This window comes from Lissotriton vulgaris, unplaced genomic scaffold (assembly GCF_964263255.1).
Source record: "Lissotriton vulgaris unplaced genomic scaffold, aLisVul1.2 SCAFFOLD_926, whole genome shotgun sequence".
Taxonomy (NCBI): Eukaryota; Metazoa; Chordata; class Amphibia; order Caudata; family Salamandridae; genus Lissotriton; species Lissotriton vulgaris.
In genome coordinates, this window is record NW_028250845.1 from 386685 (window position 1) to 400691 (window position 14007).

The 14007-nt window shown below is 39.8% G+C and overlaps 1 protein-coding gene across 1 annotated transcript in view; it reads right to left on the minus strand.

Moving 5' to 3' along the window:
- Window positions 1-14007, minus strand: part of LOC147663099 (nebulette-like) — a 348425-nt gene that overhangs the window by 226745 nt on the left and 107673 nt on the right. The window contains 3 exon segments of the mRNA XM_086950681.1: window positions 955-1062; window positions 7491-7595; window positions 10727-10831. Of these exon segments, the coding sequence (XP_086806807.1) occupies window positions 955-1062; window positions 7491-7595; window positions 10727-10831 (318 nt within the window).

The following is a 14007-nucleotide window of genomic DNA, read 5'->3' on the forward strand; positions in this document are numbered from 1 at the left end:
TGCTCTGAAACCTGTTCAGAGTCGGTTGAGTCTGTGTTCAAATATTTTCAACCACAGGATTTTCCACTGCCTTGTAGGGTTCTCCCAGCTGGGGATGCGGCTATAAAGTACTATTCCGGTGGGATATGTAAAAAATCTAGGGAAGCCCCACCAGTGGTAACAGTTAAATATATTATAATTAAATAGTGCTGAATACCCTCATCGAACTCACACCTCTAACACTGGTAAAAAGGATGCCGTTAAATTAACACGTTGCCTGATGGTGGCCAAACTTCCTGTTTAGAAAACTCATATGGTCAGTTTCTGTTAGCTTTTAGTGATTCAAATATCAATGTGTGGCTTGAAATTTCCCTCTAATTCCTGCTTTTGTGATTTTCTCACTCCTGACATCCCTGGCAATGGGCGGAGTTGTTAAGTAGATGAGATTACAAGTATTTGTATGCAGGAATCAGACTTCCCATGCGATTCCCACAAAGTTGTCCCACTATATCACCAGGAGACATCCACCACTTGCAGCAGGTGAATTCTCCAGGTGTGATACTCTGATTCGGTGGTATTTTTGCTAAACATACCATTCCGATGCGACCAGACACTACTGTCACCCGTCCCAGCAGAATGTATTGGCAACTTGAAATTATGGCCCATGAACTGACAGCAAATAAAGATAGCTTACTTATGGACTGTTGTACCACAAGCCATTCTTACAAAGTATGTAAAGAACCGAAAAAAAAGCAATCACATCGCAAATGTCTTTTTGAGCCTAGCACAAACAGGAAGGAAATCTAAAGGCTTTTTATCATTTTTGGTCTGGTTAGAAGTAATATCTGAACGAGGGTCCAGTGTTAAACAGCTCTTCCTGAACACTAAAGAAAAAACGTGAACATTCACTTCAGTCCAACCAGAAAAATCTAATTCCCATACATTTTTTCAAATAAACGTCGTTTTGAAACCAACCTCACTCTGAAACTTCTGGGAGTCTTTTGAAACTTGATAGGTCGGAGTGTCAACAAACTCGAGCAATGATCTGCCTTTTGATTTCTCATAGTCTTCTTTGTATTTCACCTGCATGAAAAAATGGTCTATTAATGTGTCTTTTAAACTTTCGATACTTTTCTAAACAACTGCACATTTATATTGAATTGGTTTGCTCTGAAAATCTGTAAAAATATTTTAATGCGTTACCAGAGAAACTTTTTCTTCTGCAAAACTGCAATGTGTCTACTAGTAGCTAAACAACGAAATCCTACAATACACCCTGGCCATTGATTTCTTCTTACTGATTACTTTTCATAGCATGACAAGCAAAATAGTTTTTTTTCTTTGAATCTCTGCACTGGTTACTGTTGCATCAAACACTTTAATAATAAACATTGTTTGGAAGCCTGTTTGCTTGTTAATGCTTGTTTTGTTCTGTCAAGGGTTTTGTAAAATGTTATTGTTGGATGAGCTGCTAGGACCTCGCCAATCTGAAAAAATACATTGCCTAAAAAAAAGTAATTGTTATGCCTCAAAGTGCACACTATTCAATAGTAGACCCTGCCCCTGAAGAGAACTTCTTTGCATGAGGATGCTCTCCCAAAAAGCAAACAGGTAGATTCATGAAGCCAAAATTGGCTCGCAAAGGGCCAGATTCTGAGAATCTGGCCCTTTGCGAGTGCTATTTTTGCATTTGGGATTCATCATCCCAAATACAAAAATCGCAATTATAGAAATCACTAAATTACGAAGCATCGCATTTAAGGAATCTCAATTAGAGATTCCTTAAATGCTATTCATGAACCATTTAAAAATTGCGAATTCGCATTATGGGGCCGCTATTTACCACGAAGTGTAACTTCGTGGTAAATAGCAAAAACGTAGAAAAATGCACTTTAGTGCATTTTTCTAAGTTGTATGTTACACACACACATGTCCTTTGGACATGTGTGTAAGCAACACCAGCGTACATTTGCATTTATGGGGTGCTACAGGGTGTCCTTTGGACACCCTGGCACCCTTGAAATCGCTTCCTTATTTGCGATTCCCTAATTGCTAATCACAAATAAGGAATGACTCCCCATTCATTCCTATGGGCCTTGAGGCCCATAGGAATGAATGGGAAAGCCATTCCTTATTTGCGATTAGCAATTAGCGATTTGCAAAGAAGGAAGCATTAGAAATCGCTAAATAAATTGCGTTTTCTACATGCATCCCGTTTTGCGATTCTTTAATAGCGATTCCTTAATAATCGCTATTAAGGACTCGCAAAAGAGGACTTTGAGGAATCTGGGGGTTAATGTCATCACAGTGAAGTTAGCCAATGGCTGAACTAGGCTGACCCATAACACCTTGCTGTATTTAGTAGTGAGCCGATGAAAATGTGAATCACACAATAACCTATCAATGGACGAATAAAGCTGGCTGAAAGCTACTATTAGTACATGTGTAACACACGTAATTTATTAAAATGAGAAGGTCTTGTCAAATACCAGCCATAATGATGTTTTTATTTTTTTATTTTATTTGGTTGGAGATCTAAATCTGAGACAATTCTTTTCTACATAAGCTTTACAGTATCAAGGGCCTAGCATCATGAGAGCGTTTCAAAGTAAGATGGTGGGAAAATATGAATTTTGAATATTTTCCTAAGCAATTCCTGGTTCACGAGCTTTCTTAATAAAAGGGAAAGGTAATTTAATTCGTGCTGTACCCCATCTATTTCTAAATGCAGCACTTAACACTAGCAAAACTAGCATTAGGAGACCTCAGGCTTCTGCTAGAGACACAGCAACCCATGGAAGTGTTCTACTTGGGGCAACATCTTCACACAACACAATCTTGGATTTCATAGGAAGCCAGGGTAGACCTTTTAAAATTGGGAAATGATGGTGATAGGTGAGAGACAATTACTTGTTTCCTTGGTTAGCACAACTTGTTCTGGAATTAGCTGTTGGAGAAATCAGTTCACAAAGACCAACCAAAACCCAGGAAGGGGGATGATATATGCTGCCCTCCATAGCTGGCTGGAAACGGTAGGGATTTGGACATGCAGCTAAAACATGAAGGCTTGGGTAGTAGGACTGGACATACTGTCATCCACATCTAGATAGGTTACAGGGTAAAATTACTTGACTGTTTTACCCCCCTGTATTAAGCTTTGTCCCATTACCAGCAAGATTCATTTCCATGCTTCTGGATAGAGCTTTCTCTGGTTTGATACATTCTGTTTGCTTGAAGTGAAAATCTATCTTCAAATATCTAACATCAAAGCGTCCACAGAGGAATGAAAGCAAATGTCTAACATGAAGGCTAGATATTTTCAAGGTACATTTTGTGTTTTAGAAGCGTAGACATCGCTTCAAAATCACACTTGAAGTTTAACGAGTACAGGGTAAACTCAATAGATAAACTCTGTCAGAGGCTTTTCAAAGGCTATACTCCTTTTGTTAAAGTTGGCACTTAGACGTATTTGGTAGAGCTTCCAAATTGGTAAAGAAAGTATCCTGAAAAGCCTTGTTCAGAAGTAACATGTATTGTTTGCAAGAATTCTTATTTTTTCCTGGTGGACGCTGACTCAAACTTAAGACAGCATGCAGAAAGAACATGCAATGAAAGTATCTAAAATGACCCAGGTGGAGGTACATGTGCACATCCGGTTTTGTAGTTATAGCACATTTTCCAAAGCACCTCAATATGATCAGGTTTCCTGAAACTCACTTTTATGACTTTTATATTGGGTTTACAAAAGACTGCTAGTAAAGTGAAAACTCTTGCCACTTACAGCTTTGGTTCTCTGAGGTTAAAGTGATGCCTTCCAGAGAAGATACTTGTACTAATGACTTCACATTAGATTTACCTAGTGGGGTTTCACGGTTGGGGAAGAAATGATCCCAGGGAGGTGGATCATCTAATGCAGGAGAGAGATTTTCAGACTTGTTTGATAAAATCCAGACTTCACTCCTGCAGCAAATAGGTTGTCTTTATAAGTATCCATAATAAGAACATATTTGGGAGCCCATCTGCCTAAAATAGGCCGCAAAGTCAGACTAAAACATGCGTTTTTGTATCGTCCAAGTAAGGGTTTTGTCTCATGAGTGTTTTCTTTATTAAGTACATTTACAGGTTCTGCCTCGAAAAGTCTTAATTCGACGATTTCTCAAAATAATGCCAGAATAATAAAAAAGAAAATGAGTGGTTGGAAATATCCAAGCACTTCAGGATGATCAGTTCTAACCTGTAAATTATTTACACTTGACCCCAGAATGATTAAATTGTTAGAAACAGAAGAACTAAAATTACTGTCCTCGCTGTCATCTAGTGGGTCACAGTGAGCATATGCTCTGGAGATGTCCTGAATGCCTTTCTTTTTTCAGGATCCACATTTCTAAATTCATGGTCCAATTTATCAGATTGTAAGTAGTAAGGATATAAAGGATTAAGGAATTATAATTTTTTCTATTCATTGTCAACAATATCTCTGATCGAGGAGAATCGGAAATCAGATCAAGATAAATCCTGTTATAAATGAAGGTTGAAATTGTTTCTTGAATATGGCAGGACAGTGGCATTTAAGATTTTGAAGACTAAAGTTTAAATAATGATATCCGAAAAGTTTAGAATTATGTTTGTACCTCTGGCCTATCATTAGCATATGATGCTGTAATGCTATTTTATACTTTTCTATACTTCTTTGTAGTCTTAATTTTAAACCTCATGCCAGGCATTCAAATATACACGGAATGTGCAATTTTACATGGATTTTCATTTCTTGGTCCCATTTAAAAAAAAATATCAAATAAAAAAATATAGAGTGTGCTCTAGATCAAATGTCTACTTAATTTAAATGTCTAAGTCCTATCAAGGAAGAATCAACTGAGGGCAGCTGGGTCTTTAAAGTTGCCTGAACTCACTGGTCAGACTCCTCTTCTGACTTGAAAGATTGGAAGTACATGTCCACGTCTAACTGAGCACTCATGAAAATGCTTTCCCAAATGGTTATCCCAGCCTAGCATCTAAAGCTAAATACAGGTTGAACTTGCTTACACTTGTTTGCCTCAGATTGGTCGGTGTCAAAGCTAAGAAACAGCTGACATAGTGACTGAGGCCTTTCTCCAAACAGCATGGCTCATTGTTTGCCCATCTATGATGCATCAATTTAACATATAAATAATGCGTGGGAACAGTGAAGGTTTTCACTTCTGCAAGGAGGACCTTTCCTGCTAGTGGGCTCCCAATCAACTTAAAAAACAACATATCTCAGAGAAATTAGCAACAGTACTACCTGAAGCACTAGGGCCTACCGCATTTTTTTAGAAACATTGACACCCGCAATTAGACCCAGTAGGTGATTTAATGCTAGATAATGAAAGAAAAGAGCAAAAATGTATGCATTGACTCTGACGTAGAAAGTGCTAATTCTAAAAATACTAGATGTTGCATTCAGGCATGAAAACTCTTGTGATTTCTAATGTGACATTTGGAACGACAACACAACATTCCTTTTTGGAAATAAAAGATTCACATGTTTACATTCTACAGCTTACTTATATATACACAGGGGCGCCCTTAGGCATGTGCAAACTGTGAACCTGCACAGGGCCACCAAACCCCAGGGGCCACCACGCCAATCTGTATCCTTAATATAATAATCCCCTGAGGATGGATACATATTTGCGTGGCAGCCCCTGGCAGGGATTTCGCGGCCTCCGGGTCTGTTCTACCTCCAAACACCCTGACCCCCGCCCCCTCTTCACTGGCCACAGCCCTCCGCCCCACCCGGACCCCCTCTTCCGGGCCCCCTACCTACGCTCCCTGCCCAGGGCCGCCATGAGCCTAGAGCCTCCCCTGATATACTTAACAGAAGGTTTAGTATGAGCAATAAAAGAGTGTTTCCGTCAGGATCCAGTATAGCTTCCAATGTTTAGTTCACTTTGCTTCAAAAACTCCTACCCTACCTCCCCATGAGTATGGCAAAAACACTGGTCAGTGCTCTTGTCATGGCTCGCTTAGATTATTGCAATGCCCTTCTAGTCAATTCTCCGGAAGGAGTCCTAAAAAAGCTGCAATTGGTGCAAAATGCTGCGGCCAGACTGATCACAGCAACACCCAAGTATACCTCCATATCTGGCACAATTGAACAGCTTCACTGGCTACCAGTAAAGAAGAGAACTAAATTCAAAGCTCTATGCATTGCGTATAAGGCAACCCACGCTCAAGGCCCAGCATTTTTGAAAGATGCACTCTGCCCTTATAAACCTGCTAGATCCCTTCGATCTTCCACTGCTGGTCTTATGCAGGTCCCCAGGACTAAGAAAGTCTCATGGGGAGATAGATCCTTCATAGTTACCACCATCAAACTATGGAACAGTCTTCCACATCATATCAAAACCTCTACTTCCCTTCTTTCTTTCCGCAAACAGATAAAGACCTGGCTGTTTAAGCAATAACTACTTATGGACTAGTTCAGTAAACACTCAGCGCCGAGACACCCTCTGGTATTTGAGCGCTTAATAAATTTCCCAAATAAATAAAATAAATAAATAGATAAATAAATAATTCCTTCATCAAAGTACCGTCCTTCTGTATGTGAAAAAACTATGCTCAAGTCTTTTACTCTGCAGCTATTACATCTCCTTATATCAATAGCTGTTAAAATTATTTTAACTGAGTGGAAATCCTTTAATCTCCTGTTTTATCATACTTGGTGGGCTTGGGTATAATTTCTTCATAGTGCCCATACTTCTGTCAAAGAGAAACATTGTTCTCCTTCTATCTCTAATGCTATTTGGATGACTCTGGATAAATATATGAATCTGTCCTCTCAAGGGTTGGTAGCCCAATATCCTATTGACTCTACTTCTTAATTTATTTTCCATATTGTTGCTGGTGTTCCCATCTCTTTATCTTTCTTTCTATTTTTCGATCTATCGTCTTCTCGCTCTTCCTTTCATTCCTTGTTCCCTCTTCTTAATTTTTTTCTATCCTTTCCTCTTATTCCTTTCATTCTGGTATTTTTTGGTCTTTGTGCAATACAATTATTTTTTTCTTTTTAGCTACCAATCTATTATGAGATATTCTTGGTATATTATATATTGATTTGGTTCTACTAGTGATTTCACTATTTTTCTGAAATTAACTTTATCATTAGGTCTGTATTCTCTTACATTTTTTACTTATTTATTGATCACTTCGCTCTGTTGTATTGCACTCATTTGTATTTGTATGAACTCCTACTTTTTAAAATAAAAAAGTAATTGAACACAAAAAAAAATCTTTTACTCTGCAACATGCAGAATATGGAATCGATTCGACTTTGAAAATATACCGATTCTATCGTCTTGGATTTATAATGATCGTTAGTCTCTTTTAGGCATTGCATTCAAACCCAGAGTATTTGGAATATCAGATCGAATATAAGATCGAATCATTGACACGAACAGAAAATTGGTTTTCCACAAATGTTCTATAGATTTCCTGTAATATTTATATTGTCATTAATGTGGTTGGTTTACCTGGCTCTGGAGCACTGCATTTTCTTTGTGATGAATCTGTTCTGCTGTATCATTGGAAAAATGAAAGTTCCCCTTGGTTGCCTCAAAATCTTTTTTATATTCATGCTAAAAATATAAACACAGTATGTAATGTCTGTAAGATACACGTGCAAATAAAATGTTCCTAATTTCTATTTGAATTTAGCGACCATGGGGCTTTTGCAGAATAAATACTTTTCATAAACATTATTCATGCAATGCAAATATTGTTCAGCTATGTATGCTACTAAATAGGGTGAAATAGCATCTTCATTAGAACATGTATCCCATCTACTTAATGGAAAAGTCAGGCTAACCATGTTTTTAATATTCACATTTTGGAGATGCAGCTTAATGCTATTTTAGAAAGCACTGAATCAAATGCGCTCCTATGCACAAAAATATCATAGCAATTCGTTTTGTCAAACTGGTTTAATTTTAATCAGCACACGTATTAATGGGTCAGATGCACTCAGGAAAAGGGCTACTAAACATGTGGAATTATTTCTTCTGACTGTCTTCCTTCGGAACATTTTCATTTGACTAGTGTGACTTAGAGCCAAGATTTTTCAGATTTACGTGCGCCAAGAAAACATACAAAAATAAACAATGGAATGACACTAGATCTCAATGCAATGTGCTACCGCAGGCAGTAGCGGCCGGTGTCCTTGAAAAGTGGTGGGACGAGGTGGGGGGGAGAGGCAGAACGGGGGTTGGCGACGGACAGCCAAACAAAAAAACATAAAAAGAACTAACTAGCCTCTCCAACACTCTCTGTGGCTCCATGCACTACAGGTACAGGCTCCCAGAAATCCCTGTGGCCAATACTGACATTGTTCCAATGACGAGAACAGCATCAGGATTGGCCGGAGCGCTCTGAATTTCCCAGTTAGACTAGGAGTCTGTGCCAACTGCCTCAAACCCGGCAATGCAGCTCAGGTTGGAGACAGCTTCAATGCACATGATGGCTTGGTTGTCCTGAGATGGTCGGCCAAACCGTCATGCGCACTGATAACAGTGCACCTACCACTCCCCGCTGCCTGTCATCCCCATTTCCGATCCTCCTGCCCCCTAGACACGATGCTACAGAGAAAGACAAAACAATAATAAACACAGGTTTATGGTTGTTTTATTTTTCATTTTTTGGCTGCTCGCGAGTGGGGGCGATGCATAGGGAAACACAATTGTACACAAATGTGTGCATATTATGATTGCTCTGTCTGTGCAACCTTCCTTTTTCTGAGCCTCCCTTATATGTGACCCACACTTCAAGATTAGGGAACGAAAAATATCCCTACCGCAATCTTGGAGGACACAGAACTAGAGGCAGCTTGCACTGAGACAAGGTGCAAGGAGTCTGTGTAAATGTGTACTTGCCTGTGTCTGCATGCTTTGGCTTTCTCATGGCTACTAGTCTATATGACGGTGGCCTGTAGATTTTCCTATTCCCAACCCCCAGGTCAGCATGGTGCAATAATGTTAGAATGTTGAAAGGGATACAGAAGTGGTCTGTCTAGTCCATTTGTAAGCGTGAGAGATTGGTATGTGTTTTTCCCGTCCCGAAAATAAGGCGCAGGGCACACCTGTGCCTGTGGATAGTGACAGTGCAATATTGTTGTAAGTTGTTGTCTGACACAAAGGTTTTGATAATGTTATTTGGATATCTTCGCGTTTTTCCCAGTGGAGGCTGGTATTTCCCAGGAAATTCGGTTCACAGGAGAAGGTGAGTTCACGAATTCTGTAATCAAGTAGAAAAGCAATAAAACTATTTTTGATGCATGGTGGGGAAAAAAATGCTCAGCCCTTTTGGTTTAAATGACATGTTTATAATTGCTGTGAGGCAATGGAGTGAGAAGGAGGTCAAGGAGATAATCAGATGTCATTTAATGGATTTACTGAGAGTAAAGTCAACTCGGTTGAGAACATATTTGGGGACATGGAGGGATCCTAGTGTTCTTGTGGTCTGAGGCCACTGGTCTTAATCACACTAGGGAGTGTGGGAGCTCTTCAGGAAACTGACTGATTGTGAAAGTAAAAAAAGCCTGTGGTACTACCCCAGGACTTAACATGTGTGATTCGCTGTAAGTCAGATGCATCTTTAAGTGCCGAGATAAATGTAACTCATCTTCCATTACTTTTACTTGGCCAATGAAGTCATTTGAAATGTCCTGGATCATAACATCAACGACGTCATTTATGAAATTACCAGTGATGTCACGAGCAAGGTCATGAGCAGTATATTACTTCTTTAATTGAAGTTCTGAGCTTTTTTTTATAATACAATCTTTAAAGTGTTGTGTGCAAAAGAAGACATAACCTACTCTTAAAAAAGTATGTGACTACGTTCTATAATTAATGGGTCTCCGAAGTGTACTGAGATCCCTTCATCCTGTATCGAGAGCTTGTTGCCTGCCTATTCATAGGCCCGTTTCTTGCAGCATCGTTTTCTGTAACGATGGAAGTCAGTGATTAAATAATGGGGTCCCTCTGAAGAATGGGAGGAGAGGCCTCTAAGTCTCGCATATCGCACAGACATTCATAGGCCCTGGACAGAATGGCGGATACCTCAAAGTCCCTCCTCCCCTCCCTTGCTCCATGCTCTGTAAGGACCTGTGTTACACCCTGATAGTAGTACACTGTCAGTGGGATTTTTTTTTAGCACCTCTGCTTTGATGGAGACAGGTGGGTGGAGGTACCGTCCCCTGTCCTGGGCACTGGAGTGATTGATTCTGCATAGTTTCTACTCTTCCTCTTCCTGCAACAGCGAGTAGAGGAGGCGCCCAGGGCGTGTGCTCCATTCGTTCGTGCAGAATGCAGTCTTTCTATTTAGCAAAACTCTCCCATGCTATGATTAGAAGAGCATTCAGTCAGTCAGTCAAAACACAACTTTATTTGGTTTATCATAACCATAAAGCATGGAATTTGTAAGAAGAGTAGTTCTTCTTAACGCTTTTTGAAAAAGGGAGACAGGAGAGCCATAGCGTCTTTACCAAAAAACAACTCCTACGTCCTTGCAAGTTAAGTAAATCAGTGTTCTTGCATTTTATATTTTCACTGACAGAAAGAGCTACAGTTGTCACAACTGGAAATTAATAATGTTTTCATTGCTTTCATAAAAGACATGCTTGCGTTCATACACTGTGAGTGTGACACTCGTCGGTGATAGCAGCGAGGTACCTGCTAGCTTCACCCGACTGCCCATATTCACAGGAACTTACACTGCTTTGCATCCGACTGGTCTTCAGGGCATGTTCCAAGTAGAGCATGTTTGGCAGGTCTAGTGTTGGCTCGTGCATTTGTTGGATGTCTTTTTTGTATATCACCTGTATCAACAATAGATAACATGAGGGAAGTAATTATAATGTGTACCTGCATTTACTAACTTACATTGACATAGCAATAACTGTAGCGCAACAGTAAGGCAACTAACCACTAGGTGGCACCAGTCTCCTATGAGGCTAACATTAAAACAACAAGCTTTGTTAAGAAGCATTGCATAAAAGTGGCAAAAATAAATACAAAAAACTTACAAAGGCTGTTTACGAAGTCAAAGAAGGCGCCGGTCCATTTTGCATAACAAACGGTGCAAACTGAAAGTACGGCATCTTTTTATGCCATAACAGAATATTATATCGCGGAGATGTGTCCATAACAAAAAATGTCATGTACTTTATTGTGACGATTAGTACCCAACCAATATTATATTAATAAATAGTGGAATTTGTCAAATCTTTCAGAGCTTTCGCTTTGGTGTAAAGTCAGAGGATAAACAAAATGCCACAGTAAGAACTGAACACCCTAAAAAGGCGACATTGATCTGCCACACACAACTAGGCAGACGACTGATCATATTGCCATAGAGAGATAGAGGGAGAGCGTAGCCTGGGCAGAGGGGAAGCACGGGTTTCCGGTAAAAAAAGGGGCATGTGAGCTACTTGCATTTGCCGGCTGCACCTTATTTTTCTGTGACACGTGGTTCTCCTGTGCCCGCCGAGCAATGCAGGCCAGTGGAAACCAGGAATATGAAAGATGGGTTTCAAGACCAATCAGGTAAAAGGATTACTATTTAACAGATCAGATTTTGGATAGGGTGTATCTGCTTAAGCAAGTGTCACTTTGATGTCCACCAGTGAGGCCGAGGATTTGAAGATGTGTAATGAAAAGAGATGTCATCAATCAGGCCCGAAAGAGAACAGAAGTAGCCTGGCTAAAATGTTCAGTCCAGCTCCCTCCCTCTTCCTATATCTGTCTTTCCAATCTTTCTAAGGGGCATATTAACAAGGGCCTTATCTCTGCTTTTCTGGCTTTAAAAGCCAAAAAAGCGGAGATAAAAATATTGCTCTCTCAACACCAGGGTGCTAACATCAAAAATCGCATGTTGGCACCCTTTTTCACTACGCTTCTCTTTGCAAGAGATGGAAAGTGGGCGTTCCAGAGCAAAATAATAAGAGAAATTTTGCTAAGCAACATTTCTTCTATTCTCAAGCTTCACGTTAACCCTGTTAGCGACAAAAAAAGCAGCGCTAACCAGGGTTAACGCTGCTTTTTTACGTCTGCTAATTTTCAGATTTAGCCATGTAATCCAATGAGATGTGGATTACATGGCTAAATCCACCAGGGACTATCAACAAGGATATCCCTATTCTTGTAATTTTATCACTGCTTTACCAGCGATAACCTCCCAAAATGCTGCTATCGCTGGATTTTTTATCGCCTAGGCGGTTAGCATTGTTAATAACGCGATAACCAGGCGATATTATCCAGCGATAGCGGGCGTTAAAAAAATTAAGGCTAAAGGCCCTTAGCGTTAATTTTCCCTGTTCCTTGTTAATGTGCCCCTACACCTCTCTGGGGCATATTATCAAGAACGGCGTTGAAAATTATTGCTGGTTTAGCGGCAGAAAACTGCTGCTAAAGCAGCGATAATGGGCTTGATAATATGCCCTGGAGAATTCCAATAGAAGCCCATGTTCTGGGGTGAACATGGGCCTCTATTGGAATTCTCCAGGGCATATTATCAAGCCCATCATCGCCACTTTAGCTGCAGTTTTCTTCCGCTAAACCTGCAATAATTTTAACGCCGTTCCTGATAATATGCCCCTCAGTCTTTTTGTTTCCAATCTCTCTCCCTCTCGGTTTCTCTTTGTGTCGCCACAAACCTGGGGCACTCGACTGTCAAAAGCCAGCTTCTAATAGCTAATGCCCAGGGCCACTCGATTTATGTGAAAGTGGTGGACCAAATTATACGATAGGGTTGACTAAATAATGCGGCAAGAAAAGGCAAATATGCGAAGTAATGAAGTACGCTTTGTGATAGTATTGCTTATTAACTTTCACATATTTAAAGATGTTAACGCTCTTTAGGCAAATATTTAACCCCGATAGTACCAGTTTCTCATCCAAATACGGAAATAAGTATGTGAAAGGTGAACAGTCAACCTTGTAAAGGGCTTTCCACTGCGCGGCAGGCAATGCGTGTTGTCATATTGCTAGTAACATTTGATCTGCTTAAGAAATCAACAATTTGTTTTAATTTAAAAATGTACAATTATGCAGCGGGAGTTGGATTAAGTGTCAAAGGTGGCAAATCTATTGTTATGCAGAAAATGCCTTGGCCGCACAATTTATATAATTCCAGTGGAGCTGCTAATGCTCAATTGAATAAATGGCAAACCTGGTCCAGTTATCAGTAGAGGACGGATTGCAGGACCTATCTCCATTGACAATGCAGAGCAAAAGACCTTGGCAGACATACAACTAGTGACCAGTTGAAGTACCCATTGTGATAGCCACATTATGGTCCAAAGACATGACATCATAGGGTTTGAGAAAAAAGTAGCCAATTTCGAGTAACTTGGTCAGGAGATTGGCAAAAATAGGGAAGGTCAAATTACGGTTATGTGAAGTTGGATTGGCTAGGGTCTAAAAGTTGTGAAGGAAAATAATATTTCTGAAAACATTGGAAATTATGTATTAAATGGATGGGATGAGAGAGAAAAAAACACCTACTTCTGATCCTTGAGGAACATTGGCTGAAAAAGTGGTAGGCTTATGTTTATAATAGGAAAAGAAGGCATGCACTGAAAGGTGCCCTGCATATGAGAGGGCAATGGAAAGTTAAGAAGCAAATAACGTTTCAGAAAAATACATTTACTGCTACCAGTGTTAACATTTTCAAGAAATGAGTTTAAAAGAATTCTACTTTTTTGCATTGGGTAATTAAACTATGGCTGAGTGATTAAACCATCTCTCAAGAGAATTGAGCGCACTGGAACTGTCTAGGATATGCATCAATTGCTTCAGGAATACATTTTAAAGGCTGCACCTGCCCTGTGCCAGGATACCATTTAGTATTGCCACTTTATTGTCCAGGTCTAGGAGAAACTTGTTTACAAAAAATGGACATTGGGAAGTTTTTTTCAGCGCTTTGAGCATTACTCTCACCATAATCAATACAATGTGCCCAGGAAATAGCAAAACATAATCATTTCTTTACAAA